This window comes from Hermetia illucens, chromosome 5 (genome assembly GCF_905115235.1).
Source record: "Hermetia illucens chromosome 5, iHerIll2.2.curated.20191125, whole genome shotgun sequence".
Lineage (NCBI taxonomy): Eukaryota > Metazoa > Arthropoda > Insecta > Diptera > Stratiomyidae > Hermetia > Hermetia illucens.
Genome location: NC_051853.1, coordinates 21,833,180 through 21,846,792, shown reverse-complemented (window position 1 = coordinate 21,846,792; position 13,613 = coordinate 21,833,180). Strand labels below are relative to the sequence as shown.

General features: G+C 41.5%; 1 protein-coding gene across 1 annotated transcript in view; it reads left to right on the top strand.

The window, feature by feature from the left end:
* Positions 1-8,832, top strand: part of LOC119657350 (homeotic protein empty spiracles-like) — a 53,161-nt gene extending 44,329 nt beyond the window's left edge. The window contains exon 3 of the mRNA XM_038064224.1: positions 7,707-8,832. Within this exon, the coding sequence (XP_037920152.1) occupies positions 7,707-7,922 (216 nt within the window). The 3' untranslated portion in view covers positions 7,923-8,832. The remainder of the gene's footprint in view (positions 1-7,706) is intronic.
* Positions 8,833-13,613: the final 4,781 nt, after the last annotated feature.

Sequence of the window (13,613 nt, the reverse complement as noted above, 5' to 3'; positions counted from 1 at the left end):
TAATGTAAATGAAGAGGCGAAGATATTCGGAATTCGCGATGACGACAGGGTCTTACTGGAGGTTGTCTGTCTATCTAGTTAGGATCGTCATTTAACTGGCTCCTAATTGTGGAAGCGTTACGTTCGGGAAGTTTTAGCCTCTCATTCAATATTTCAGAAAACTCTTTGTCTTTTCGAAAACGATAAAATGACTTTCGAAAACGACAAAATGAACAACAGACTTATTTGTATGTATCAATCATTACCGAATATTTACCCTTTTTTGGATCACCTCTTTAAGGTTCTCTGTTTTGTGGATCTGGATAAATCCGATCATTAAGTTGATCGCATCCCAATCAGCCTGACTTGCTGGCATTATTTGCACTATATTATCCGCCAGCAGCATCTTGCCTAGAGCTTTTAGGAATCTTGGACACTGGTAGAATACGTGCTCTGGGTTCTCTGGGTCCCCTGGGATTCCATATCAGTTTGGACAATCGAGAAAATTTTCCAACTAAAGTCTGTAGAAGTACTGACAATATCCTCCATGCGCCATAAGAAACTTGGAGATTATAATTAACCGCCCTATGTCTTCTTTCCAACCACACTTTAATGGTAGGGATCAGCCTATTTGTCCCGCCAGATCTTTTCTCGATTAAGGAGAAATTGACTTCACATTGTATGTGCTCGTCCTCTCATTTGCCTAAATGTCAACTGGCCTCACTCTTGACATGATAGATGCTGCATGATCTGAGGCTGTTCTGAAAGCAGAACACGATTTTAAGGCTATCTTCCTACGGACCGCACCCAGTTTATGCGAATTGCCTGGTATTGGAAGCGCCTTTCCCCAAATTGGGACTGCATAAAGTCAATCGAGGTTACCACAAGCACGTTTCGCATAAAACCATGCACCAGCTAGTAACCAGCAAGGACAACCTACTAATCAATTTGATGCCATCAATGCTTGCTGTACTTATACTGCGATCTGCGTCTTTATTGGCTCCCAACAACCGGAAGCAATTCATTCTAGATTATTTACACCAACGTTTTCCCCCTAGTGTCTAGAAGACATATGGGTTTGTAGGAGGATGGAGTTTCTGTAATTTCCATACCCCAGGAAATATCCCCTCGAATATATAAGCTTCGAACAATGCAGCGATTATATCCAGTCTAGGGTTACTGTCGAGCTTACGGTATTCCTTTCAGGTTATGACCTCTGTTGTCGTCTATTCCGCTGCAGATATCCAAAAGTTCATCTCTGGTTACTTCAGGAATATATCATACAAGCACAAAATTGTTGTAGTATAATACACAATACCGCTGAAGTTTTGTGGGAAAACTCCTATAATTAACAAAGGTATAACAGGTCAAAAATGACATTTTGATATTTCATTCTTCCTTAATGTATCCCAGAATGTTGTTATCATATTAGGTTGAGTAATCTGATATACTAAAGGCTCATATGTACGATAAAAGGAATCCTGCTAACTGTAAACTACTCAAGCGCTAGCCTCCATAGCCTCCCTCAGATAAAATTCATTTATGAAACAATGTCACACAAAATGTAATGTAAAATTTTTAATATATTACATTGAAGAAACAATAATTAGGTGACACGAAAAGGTGTTGAGAGAAAAAGCAGTACTCGCTTGATACTAATCGAAGTTAAGCGTTGTTGGGAGTAGCTGGTGTTTAGATAGGGCACCAAGATGTTAATTAGTTAATTGTAAAACAGATTCAAATATTTGAGGACAATGAATAATAAACAATTCTCCGCGTAAATGCACATGCGCTTCTGGGAAGGGTTAGGCTTTCAGTCATTTAGCGCACACAATAGTATCTGATGAATAATTCAAATATTAGTTGAAACTTTGATACAAACCCAGTGCCTCATTTACAATATATGATGAGGATATTATACGAAAGCTGGAAATTTTGGATACATACCAAGTACTTTATTTGGTATGTATCTAAGATGATTGAGGAGTCGCGGATAAACTGACAGTTTTTAGGTCTGCTCCATAACTTTGTATTATTAATTGAACCGTGTCGTTTGTGGTAATGATGAAATCAAAGCGGAGTCGCATTTATAATAAAATGAAAGACTAAATCGGAGAAATGTTTATTGAAAGTTAGATTAATGATATATGGAGATTTAGCTTTAATTGTAATGGCACTGCAGATTATTTAATATCTAATTTTGACTCAGTCAAAAACTATTTCCCATAAGTAATCACGAGCAATAACGAGGAATGTTCTCAACTACTTCAATCCAATCCTTATAACGAATTAACTTCCTTCCGGTGTTACAAATCTAAACAATTTTCAGTTTAACATTTTACGGTTAATTTATCCCCACTTAATGCCACTTTTCAACCATTCATGATTTAATCAACTGCTTGGCAAGTAGGAAAATGGTTCTGTTCTAGTTTTAAATTCCACTGGCTCAACCCTTGATGACTCTGGTATACTCCAAGTGCATTTATTTTGCTTGGCTTCTTGAAACCTCCACTACCCCAGCTAGTTCCTCGTTCTTATTTATGAACTCGAGTCCTGTACGAAACTCAATATATTTTCGTGCAACCCCCTTGAAAGCATTACAGCGTCGCGTAATAGAGCGGCGTCGCTATGTTGACATGATAATTCATTATTGTCCTTTCCCTTATTCCTGTCGTTACGCCAGACTTGTCTGATACTGTTGACTATTACCCGGTTGGAAAGCGGAACCCCTTGAGTCCTGACTGCAGCGGCAATCTTTAAATTGATATCGTGCTCACTAGCTATAAAACGGGGTCATGTTGGTGGTAATGCGAATGAAAATGAAACGCTCGTTAAATTTATTGGCCTTTTATTTGCATCCCACCGAAATGCAAGGATTGTGCTTTATGCAACCCCTCCCTTGTTGAAATCAAATTATAGTGCAACTAACTCCAATTGGTGAAGGAGATAAAATAGGAACAGTGTTGTCAGCCTTAAAAGAATTTCTATGCAGATAACGCAAATAGATAAAAAGTTACCATTATTGTTCGTAAAATTAATTATTCATTCATATATCCTAATTTAATTAATTATAAAAATTATATATAATAAATTATATTAAATATAATAATTTTACCACAAAATAACTATAATTTATGCAAGAAACAGTATTCACTTAGATACACAAAATCCAGAATAGATATCAGCCAAACCTCGGACAAAAATCCCCAATGGACACCCTCCAGGACCCTTAGGATTCCTTATTATTTCCCCTAGTTCAAAGTTGCCCTCAATGTCGTTATGCTATTCTGTGATCCAGAATTGAAGTCACCTTATACATTCTTGAGCGGTCCATTCCTAAGAATGTTCCCTCGAGTTACTTCTGAGGTCTCCCCCGGCTTCCAACCAGGGGATCTTCAGTTAAGAACTCTGAAGGGCAGACACTACATTAAGAATGATGCAAGTTCTTACCTTTCACAAGAGGAATCCCAATTTACCTGCATACTTACACCTGCCGGACACGAATTTGCCTCCGATACGACTAGGGTTATTGAGTCACCACTATTCAAATGTTGTCCTCGGAAATTACCCTTGCAATTACTGCCGATGTAGCTTTTGCATGGTAGAGGTTTACCTGGGCTATCTTAGTGCTCACCATTGGCTGCTTGGAGGTTTTTTCCAATGTAGAATCTTATCCTCCTCGTCTGGTATGGTAATCCTTTGTGCCCCGTTGTTTGCCTGAGAAGTCAACAGGTCCACTTTCTTGGTCAATCCTGCAATTTCGGTCTATATGACATGTGTCCATGGAAGCATATTATAGTTACGGCTTTCAATTGCCTCTAGGGATCGATTATATACCCGAAATGTGTAGAGTTTGCTTTGCCCTCCAGCGTCAGGCTTGAAGAGGTAAACTGAAACCGTGTGCGCCCCTGGTTTATCATCCTCATCACACATCGACAGTTCTGCTCCTTTCCAGACAAGCAATTTAAGGACAATGTTCTCACGCCTTTCCGCCGATGGAGGACGCATAACACCTTAATGAACCATATGCCGTTGAACACAAGTTGTACATTCCACCATTTGTACATCTGCATGACGATAAAGTTTTTGATGATTTCCTGTCCTCTCGAGTGAGTATTTGTTTCAGAATTGATTTTGGTTGTATTGCCAATCCCATGCCCTTCACCTCACTAGTACTGATAATGCCGGGCCTCCTCGCTGCTACCTTCGTCCCTGATTTACTCCGGATTTTATCCTTCTTGGGTTTGGAATTGAGTTCCGTGGGGGCATTTCCTTATGGGCTGATCTACCCCGCTCCCCTCTTCCTGTCTTCCTAATAAGCCAATGTGGATTGGCGAGTTCATTTAATGGGTGCCCCGCGGAGGACTTGCCGGCACCATAAAACTTTTGAAGACTTAAAAAGGGGGTCAGAAGCAAGGCAACCATCGCCCAGTCGGATCCACCACGCATGAACGCAGCATCAGATGCCAGGACCAGAAAACCCCTTGATTTGAGCCCCTCCATCGCCCTGCCACCCGTGGCCGCCACCTGGGCTCTGCCAAAGGTGACACTTCAAATTATATGACAGGTTAACCTGAATCTTATGATGGGTTGCGAGAATAACATTGGGAACTACAGTGTCAAACAATCTGCAGAACGACTTATAGATCGCGGAGAGACCATACCCAGCATTCGGGTTCTGGACCACCAAATGATAGGTTTTGGGAATTCTTTCCTTTAATTTAAGAAGTTCTCTGGCTGTCAGGAGGGGCCTTTTGAAACGGGGAGGCGGCTCCTTGGTCAAAGCAAAAATCTGGAGGTGGTTCTGGTCAGCACCAAACATATTCTCAGGTGGTTGAGTTGAGCTATCATAGTTTTCAAAACATTTTGGCTGATTCATAGTGAACGTAGCGACATACTTTATTATGTGCCTTACCGCAGATCTATAGAGATTGATGGCCTTACAGGATGTGAGACCCCAAGATAAATTGATCAGCCTGCTAGAAGGAGAAAAACATTTAGCGCCTGCGTAGAGATACTAATGGGAGTGTGGTGACTATTAGATATTTTATCCATAATCGGATCCCACTGCCAACATTGACTAGCAGAGTTAGCAAGAGCTATGTCGAGAACCGAGCCGGATTGGTTAGGTATAGATGGTGGGTTGAAAAACCGGGCATCTGATTATTAAGAAAATCAAATGAAGAGTTGAGGACAGCAGCCTCTAATCTCATCCCTTTGCCATTACTGAGGTAATCACCCAGATTTTTGGAACTAGTATTAAGATCCTTAGGGATGAGTGTATTGTTATACTTGTCACAAAAAGTGAGAAGCCTACCAAAGGCTGTGTTTAGCTCCCTGTTAGAGATACTGGTTGGGAGATAGACTGACACGATCACGAAATTATAAGTGAGGTTGAATGTTTCAGCTATGAAAATATCATAATCTGCAACACAGTTGACTTGGAGGAAATGAATGGATTTGCGGAACATTGATTTGATTAAGTGCCTTCACGAGTTCCAGAGAACTTACTCTTAAGTTTCTCATCATCTGATCTTACAACAGATTCAGTGAGCATTAGCAACATTTTGCTAACTCCTCTCTGGTATTTCGTTACTACAACATACAATCTCATAGATGGATGGCGTTGGTTTAAAAACATTGGAAAGTGTTGTTACTGCGGGCTTCTGCTGGGTCGAGCCTTTAGTTTTAAAATAAGAGACCTCGAATCTCGTGTGGGCAAAAAGGATATGATCAGGTAAGTCGTTTCCCAGGAAGGTTACTCTCATAGTGGTTGAAGGCACTTTACCAACATTTGGCTCACGACTTCTGCAAGTTAGTCTTTCAGCATTAACAAAATTTTAACTGAAGATTCAGCATTTTCAATAGTCTGCATGTCATGACAGAGGGGAATGTTTCTGATCACCCCATCTGAAAGGTATAAAGGGTCTGAAGCCCAGCGAAGACAAACGATCATCCCGGACTAGCCTATTAACACTAACACGATCCTCGAAGATAACTTTCCCAGTCCTCCAACTGGCTTGTGCAGAGTGGACTACGTCCTGAATACTAAGCGGTTTGATTTCTTGGTGTAACCGCAGTGAGTTTAAGCTAAGAGGATTCGTTACTGTAATCTAAATTCTTTCCACTAATACCGGATAACTTTTCCTCTGGGTTACGAGATCATAGAAGAGCGGGACTTTCGCTTCATTAGTAAGAGCCTGGTCCTCAAAATTTAGGGGAGCCAAATTTGAAGCTTCCATAGGAACAAGTTCCGAAGCTGGAGGGACAATTTGCTGATATGGAACGTTGTCACTGTTCAGGGGAACAGGAATGTGCACAGATGTCATAGGGATTAGTGGTAATAACTTTGGTAATTTTTGACAGAAACCTCATACTTCTTCTTCTTCTTCTTCAGCCTTTGTCCCGTTCACAAGCGGAATTCGCCCCAGCCATAGTTGACTCACTGAGTGCATCAGTGCAGTGTCGGGATAAACCTCACTTTGTGCAGGCATTAGGCTCGGATCAGTAGGCTTTCTAGTTTTTGAGCCACTTGCCACCGGTGTGGCTTTGATTAGCTTTTTTCTTTCATAGGATTTCTGAGAACTCCAGCAGGAGTCTTCTCAGGCGGAGGATCAGTCGGGCGCTCCTGAGCCTCCTGGTGGACTGGCATCAGTATTTGAGGTTTCAAGGAGCGGTTGGAGTATACAGAAACGAAGGGTTGGATGCTCGGAACGGTGCATGGCGTCAATATTAACACCAAGTTTGGCTCGGATGATAGACGAGGAGCGCCGCTGGTGTGTCTTACCAAAATAACACTGTCATCCAATAAAGCAGACGAGAGGGGTGACCGCTGAATGAGCATACGAACTGCCTGTTTGATTGTCACTATATCACAGTGTGCATGTGCCAGGGATATATTGCTTCAGAGTGTTCAAGTGTTACAGCGGTAGGCGATATCCGATGAAAACTTGACATGTGTGTCAAAAAAGGTGGCAGGAAGACCCAAACATGATTTGCCCCATTGGAGAGAATGCCTAGACTAGGATTTGAAGCAGAAAGTCAGAAAGTCACTACTCCACGAGCCAGGACTATTGAAGCCTTCAATATAAGAAGAAACTTTAAAAAGTAGAGATGAGGCCTGCAAACATGAGGTAGTTTATGTATTGCATAATTTTATTTTAGAAACTTCAGGGCTATCGATTGGGGAGGCATTTACGGGTTTCGCACGACTGTCAGAATAAGGTACCTGTCTATGTATATTCAAGGATCCTTTCTCGAATTGGGATGTTTTTTTCGTTGAAACTATGAGCTTCTTGAAGGATGGCAATGTCCAATTTATGCTTGGTTAATAATCTAGACATTGTGGCTCTTTTCTCTCCTGATATCTTCAATATTAAGTAGGCGGACACTGATAAGAGAAGGTTTTATATCACACCCCAAGGAGTGCTGAAAAGTGTCACCGTGAGGATTTTTAGTTGAGATCCTTTCTATATAACGACAACACTATTCAACCAATTCTAATACCTACATTGCATTTAATAGAATATACATAGTATCGTTGGAGAGGCACTTCAGCTCAGGTCCTTGACTGCTGTCCTCTTTAAGACCCTGCACTTATAGTTCCATAACTATCTGATTGTTAAATTCTCATTAAAGCGCACTCAATAGATTCCTTTTTTGATCTGACAAATTTCAACGTTAAATTTGATTGCATTCTTCACTTTAGAAATTGTTGTCCTTTTCAGGTTAAAGTTTGGTTTCAAAATCGACGCACGAAACACAAACGGATGCAACAGGAGGAGAACTCAAAGGGTGGAAACAGCAACAATAGCACAGACGGTAACAATATGGGAGAGAACAATGCGAGCAGCCCAACAAGCTACGTTGATGAAAACGAGGACGAACTGATCGATATGGATGATTGCTCGAGTGATCAGGAAGAGAGTGATTTAGTCCCGTGATAAATAAGATTCATTCAATGCAGGAAGTCATTATTATTTTGATGAAAAAGTTCCATTTTGGGGGTAGAGTGATTTTTCGATTTTCTGGGATAATGCATTTAGTTGGGAGAGTAGAGGTTTGCTTTTGAAATATTCAGTTTTGGAAGTCGAAATTATGGCTGTGGGTAAATTATCAGTTTTAATCCTTTTTCAAATGCAAAGTAATTTATGTCACATTTTACAGTGAATAGGTCTTAGTTTTCACTGGAAATTTTCAGTAGTGATCCGAACAAGGTTTCCATTACATATAATGCGAATTACTAATTTGATATTTTACATCGCATCTTTCCAGAATATCACAATAGGTTGAAAATTTCTTCCTAAATGTATTAGATTTCTTGCCGAACTTCTGTAAATCGACAGGACCTACACGGAGTCACCCTAATAATTCCATTTTAATTTATTTTTTTCATGATGTAAATATATTCTCATAATTATCTGATTAACTTTTAAATAAAGAATTGTTAATAATGTCCAATAGGTTCTAAATTAGAGTGATGCCAAATAGATATATATGTATAAATCTAGACTGTCCGTATGATTAGTATAGCATAAATAGTAGCTTATTTTTAGGTGTGCCAAACGGATTTAATAATATTCATTCAAATCCATTTTGAGAATCAATTTAAAAATGGAGTTTTTAGTTGCAATTGTTCAAACAAAACAGAACACTAGGTGCCAAAATTGAACCACATAATTAAATGTAAATAGATAGATAGATAGAGAGTCTCTTTGTAGCCACAGAAAATAATAATGCAAGAAAAAGTACCACAACTAATTCATCACAAATCCAATAAAACATCGATTACATTTTAAAAATATCCAATTAAAATTGTTTCTTTCAAATACATTTTGAGTGAAAGATACAAATTTGTGCTTTTATTTTGTGAATAAAGATCCTTCGACTATTTCTGATTTGAATGGTTTCATTTGGTTCATTCTATTCACTAGGTAACTTGGAAGATATGCAGGTAAGCATGAAAAGATTGAATCCAAAATAACTTTTAACTGAAACTGAATCCTTGAAATTATTCAATAAATTTTTAATTGCATTTTTGTATTGTCTTTTACAGGATCACATAAATGAAATTGTCTAGTCCAGAAGAAAAATTTAATAATTTTTAATAATCTGAAATGCAAAAAACTGGAAAGGCATTCTCTGTCGTTAGAGTTCTTCCAGGAATTTAGTCTCCTTCCGTTTTCCAGGAAGGTTTCTCCCCCTACTAGAGATTACACCCTTTCGAGGGTCTATATTACTGCAAACTTTTGTAACTCCAGGATAAGCTTAAGTTGGGTTTCTAGTCAATTTCCCCGAAAACACAGTAATATACTATTATTAACTTAATTTGAGTAGATACCGAGAGAGTATTTTGAGTCCTGGACACCAAATAGAGGCAGCTTCATGATTTTTTTGCAGATTTTTCGATTGGGCACTTTCTGAGAATGGGTCTGGTAAAGAAATCATCAAATCAATGGTGAGTGCTATTAGGGTTCTATATAGCAAATCGCGGGAAGATGCGAAAGAATCAAAGGAGAGCCTTAAAATTACTCCTTCGACGATAAAGCAGTCAACGCAGGTGACACCCAACCGTATACTTGTGGATAGGAGGAGGAAAAAGAGTTTTCGGGAAAAGGAAGGCGAACATCCAGGAAATCAGCACGTTCCAAAAAAAAAAAACAAAAAGGCGTATCATCACCTTTGAAGTAGGGGCCTAAAACCTCGGTAGGTGGGAAAATAGTGCCTAAGTCACTAGCGCCACCAAGGGAGCCGATGTGTCAAAAAGTACACGACGGTTGGGCTAAGGTTGGACCAAAAAGCCAAAATGGAGAAGGAGAGAAAAAACCAAAAGGGAGATCTCATGGTGCAACTGGAAAGGTCCGAAGAGAACAAACCCGAAGAGTTCCGCAACCAAATCGCAAATTTATTTGGAGAAAATGCTGCCGTGCGTCCTTAGAAGCATGAGATCGCTATACAGTACAAAGACCTGAATGAAGTCACTTCTAAGGCGGAAATCTGCACTGCCTTAACGGAGCAGTTTACCAAAAGGACGGAAACCAAAAGTCATTGCCGTTGACTTCAATGCATGAACCACAGCATGGGGAAGTACACTGATGAATGCAAGAGGTCGTTGTCTCTTGGGGACTTGTGCGCAGTTGGATATCATATTGGCTAACTATGGTCAAGTTACTACCTACTGGAAAGGGTGTCCGGTTCGATTGTGGATCTGACTGGAACGTCAGTGAACAGTACACCCATTTAGTTTAGTTTAGTTTACTGAGGGGAGCCGCAGCTCCGAGCACTCAGGCCAATGTTAGGCCCATTGCACTATAACCGAAAATCGCCTATTCAATGGCTTCCCGCTTACGGCATTCGCAGGCTTAAGCGAATCTGAGAACATTCCCCAGAGGCAGAGAGTGTGCAGTTTCTTCATTGAAGAAAGCCTTACCAAGGTGTTTTCGTCTGAGTTTTGAGGAAGCCGGGAAGCTGCATAAAAAGTGCAGGGCCGTCTCTTCCTCATATTGCCTACACATAGCCAAAACTACCACCCCAATCTTTTCCATATGGTAGTTTAAGGAGCAGTGTCCCGTTGAAAGCCTTACTAGGGATTTCATGTGCCACTTCTTAAGGGACAACAAAAATGCCTATCTAGCGATCCCAGGTTCTTTCACAAGGATTTTCGCCTGCCGGCAAGAGTTCAAATTTCTCCACTCGACTGCATGAATCCTTTCAATTTCACGCTTCAGGGTAGACTTGACAATGGATGGCCGGATTCCAAAAGCGACCCTGTAGGCCTCCTCATTACCAGCAATGTTAGAGCGCCCCGACACCCACATTAAGAATGTTTCGTTTAGTCGGCCAAGTTTCAACAGCACCTGATGACAACTCCACATCAAGTGGTTTGATATGTCGTTGCTGTTTAGTGCTGATAATGCCGCCTGACTGTCGGAACAGATTCGAATCGTGCGACCCCTCCATTTTTGTCGCAGACATTGTGCTGCTGCCAATTAATTGGCATATATCTCCGCATGGAATGTGGTCGTCATTTTTCCGAGGGGTCAGGCCAGTTCCATAATTGGATTCCCCGAGAACACCCCTGCGCCCGATCCGAGCTCCATGACTGACCCGTCGGTGAAGATTATTAAGTCTGTAATCTGAAAAAACTCATAGCCATTTATCGACCATTCTTCTCTTTTGATGATTACGACAGTGTATGTCTTTTCAAAGACGAATTTGGAAACCATTTGATCTGCCGGCATCAGAGCTACAGAATGTTTGTCAAGGAATTTTCAGTACGCCCATAGTGATCACCTGGGAATAGTTTTTGACCTGAAGAGCAAGTCAAGCGGTTGGCAATCTGCTCATCCAAGAATGAGGAAAACGCTAGATTTGTCTGCGAAAGCAATTGACGAGTAAACATTCATGGATATGCGTTAGACCAGGACAATATACCTGCTACATCTTCGGAAAGAGTCCCGGACCAACGCATCGATAAAGGATACGTGTCGACGGAGCACTTCGATGGAGCCTTCACGGCCAATTTCGCCATCATTTTAGGTTTTTGAGATAGCTCTCCTCTCTTGCTCGCTTCCGATCACTAAAAATGTTCTTCTGACCATGGCTTAACCCCATTAGTCATCACAATGTTGAAAGACCTCGAGAATGATCCTGCTGCTTTGCTGTCCTTAGAAAATGGCCCGCCATTTGCTAACCACTCCGTTCACGCTGCTCCCGAAGCAGAGGTGAGACATCTGACAAGTTATTTCTGCCTTGAACGAAACTGTAATCGTCTTAAGGAAAGAAAAGGCCTTAACTTTGGATATAAGCCTAAAAAAGGAGTCCATAGACCAGAAAAGTTAAAGGTAGTTTTTCTCATTGGATCAAAGTCCACGACGCGATTAATTTTACGGCAATCGCTGAGGCACAAAAAGACGACGCAGAGCTTCAGAGCCTGAAGGCAAACTTCAAATACAAATTCAAAGAGGTTCAGCTCAAACTCTTATTTGCTCCGTGAGACCTCAGATAAGGGATCCAGGCCACTCATTCGGGCCGACTTTCGCAGGGAAGTATTTAAGGCAATACACGATCTTGTGCATCCAGGAATCAGGACGACGAACTGGTTAGTCACTTATGAATACTTCAGGCCGTCCATGATCAAAGACGTAAACTCTTGAGCTAGACAGTGCATCGCGTGTTAGAAGGGCAAGGTCGACAAGCACATTGGAAAGGAAGTAAGTGTATTCCCCAGGTCCACCAAGCGCAACACCATCCATCTTGACATCATCGGCCCTTTGTGAGACTCGGATGGATTCAAGTATTGCGTCACAATCATCGATAGGTTTACGTGGTAGCCTGAAGCAATACCTCTGTCTGAGATTACGGCACAATCATGTGTCGAAAGTGGATTCCGCGCTTTGGTGTTCCGGCCGTTATCATCAGGGACCACGGACTTCAATTCGAATCTACTCTTTTCGCGGAGTTTTGAAAGTTCTTGGGCTTAAAACGGCATAGGACTACTGCGTAACATCAACAGTCCAATGGTATGCCGGAACGGTGGCACCGGACGTTGAAGATCGCCTTAATGGCTTGCGATGATCGTCGTCGTCGCAATGTGGCATTTCGTCCTCCGTATAGTCCAACGAGAGGAGTTGACGGCCAGCCCCGCGGGGATGGTATACGGGAAGAATGTAAGTCTCCCTGCCGACCGTGTGCTAGACATTAAAGCAGGGTTAAGCGACTCTGAAATGCTGCGTCTGCTCAGGCTCGCGGTTGCGAAGCTGCGCCCGACTCCAAATTCCCGACAAGCGACAACGGAGGTCAACCTTTCCAAGGACCTTGAGACATGTTCACAAGTCTTCATTCGGATGGACGCTCTTCGGAGACCGCTGCAAGGGACCCTTTAGAGTTCTGGAACGAGGCGAGAACTCGACGTCCGAGGCAGGCCAACTGGGTATCCTTGTCGCGGCTGATCAACGATTTGCTTCGCTGACCCCACGTGATTTCAGCGGTTTCCGCTCAATTTCTTAATTAGGTACACTTACAGGAGCGTTTGTAGTGCTATAAGAACCGTAATTTATTGTAGCTTTAAGCTCCCTGTGAAGTATTTGAACCTAAGACACTTCCGAATTCCGTCTTTATATTATAGAAGCAACTGCATCCACTAGGGGCAGAGCGTTACACACCTGTCATTTAACTCCTTATGGAAGTGTAAGGCGTTAAGCATTCATCTGGGCATTCTGTTATTCTATAGAAACCACCTACTTGAAACAATTGAGTGCAGATTTACAGCCTTACTCATATCATTCCAGTGGAAAGCATTTTCTCTGCAAACACCGCAAAATTATAGCTCGCACAAGACGCTGAAATCTACCACGATCCCCCTAATCCAATGCACACAAATAACTCCTTAGCCGGAGCAGTTTTTAAACCCACATGATCAATTCGTGATCATCCCAACACCTTTCTCGTGTACCTGCCTCATCTAGTGCAGCTTTGTGCCCCGTCCTGCATCAGGATGCCGGCCAAGCGGATCGGAGCAAGTTCTCATTAAATTTTCATATTTCCATGTCATATTACTCACGGCCTAATGACACGGGGCGATGATTAACTATGTGCTGAGCATAAATCATACAATAAAATATTTATGTCTGGCA